This window comes from Myotis davidii, unplaced genomic scaffold, assembly GCF_000327345.1.
Source record: "Myotis davidii unplaced genomic scaffold, ASM32734v1 scaffold534, whole genome shotgun sequence".
In the NCBI taxonomy this organism is placed as follows: Eukaryota; Metazoa; Chordata; class Mammalia; order Chiroptera; family Vespertilionidae; genus Myotis; species Myotis davidii.
Genome location: NW_006286678.1, coordinates 1,555,174 through 1,556,702, shown reverse-complemented (window position 1 = coordinate 1,556,702; position 1,529 = coordinate 1,555,174). Strand labels below are relative to the sequence as shown.

The following is a 1,529-nucleotide window of genomic DNA, read 5'->3' as shown; positions in this document are numbered from 1 at the left end:
CAGCAGCTGGGGATAGTCAATGGGAGAAAAACGGAGACATGTAATACTTTCAACAATAAAGAATTTTAATTTTAATAAAAAAGATTACATAAACATGCACACACCAGGCAGGGCTTATTTCAGAAATATAAAAATGGCTCTATTCATGACTCTTGCTCATGATTCATTAGCACATTAGAGGAATATTTATGATTATGCCAATGGATGTTTTTTAAAAGAAGGGAGAATCATTTGGAAAAAATCCAGCAACTTCACTGAGGGAGAAATGTAAAGTAAAAAACAATGAGATAACATGTAGTACTGGCAGTATGTGGGGAAATGGGTACTCATATTTTAGTAGTAGTATGAATTGTTATAACTGTTCAGGAAAAAAGCTGATGATAATAGCTATTGAAGTAAAAATGCACATTATCCCTTGACTGAGTACTTTCACTTTTAGGAATCATTTCTACAAAATATAGTATAATAGTATTTACTATAATACTAATATATATAGTTATAGTGTATTAGGCTTTATATTCAAGAATATTTGTTTCATAATTAATAATAAATAAAACTGGAAACAACATGAATGACTGTTGACCACTGGAGGAGTCTTTGAATAAATTATATTCCATCCATACTATGGAATATGGTACAACCATGGACTAGGAAGGATATCTGTGATGATATGGTTAACTTGGGATGTGCATAATATAATCCATTTTTTTTGTAAAAACAAAAAAAGGTTATGTCTATCAGTGTTTGGATGAATGAAAAGAAATGTGGATTAAGAGAGGTAGTGGAATTGGTTAAGTGGGGAAATCACTAAATTTTTCTTGATATGTTTCTGCAGTGTTCGATATATTATGAAGAGCATTTGTTCTCTTTGTAATAACCATATTTAATAAAGGAAAAACACTAAATTCAAAGTATAAGGATGTGAGTTTCTAAAGAAGTTGGTTTTGGCCAGAGACATGAAACATAGCAAAGTGTTATGCATACTTTCTATTGTAATCATTTTTATTCATAATCATTATCACAAATTATCTCTGAAAATAAATATATTTTATACTAAGATATATGGTGGCTTTAATGATATTTTTCCTTTTACAGCAACTCCGCTCCAATATCCGAGAAATGGAGAAGCTTTGTTTGAAAGTCCAGAAAGATGACCTAGTACTGCTGAGGCGAATGATAGATCCTGTTAAAGAAGCGGCAGCAGCAGGGGCAGCAGAATTTCTCCAGCTCCGTCAGGAATCTGTAGAGGAACTTGAGAAACAATTTCATGATGAAGAAACTTTATTACAGCCTTCTTTGACCAGATCTGTGACTGTTGGTGGTAATGTACTCGTCTTATTCTTGATCATAGTGATGTAGTTAATTCACCTCTTTGTACAGATATTTGCAGATAATACCAGGTGTACTGGTTAATAATGCGGATTTTTTTCAATAGATGGAGTTACACATATGTTGATATACACTAGTATGCGATTTGATACGTATGCTATTTTGTTGTATTGACAGCAAACTGTCCCCAAACTGACTAG

At 32.4% G+C, this 1,529-nt stretch overlaps 1 protein-coding gene across 4 annotated transcripts in view; it reads left to right on the top strand.

Moving 5' to 3' along the window:
- The window catches only part of STX17 (syntaxin 17), a 50,354-nt gene that overhangs the window by 31,074 nt on the left and 17,751 nt on the right, over positions 1–1,529 (top strand). For all 4 annotated transcript variants that reach the window (XM_015560483.1, XM_006758434.2, XM_015560484.1 and 1 more), the window contains exon 4: positions 1,096–1,321. In XM_015560483.1, the coding sequence (XP_015415969.1) occupies positions 1,096–1,321 (226 nt within the window). The remainder of the gene's footprint in view (positions 1–1,095; positions 1,322–1,529) is intronic.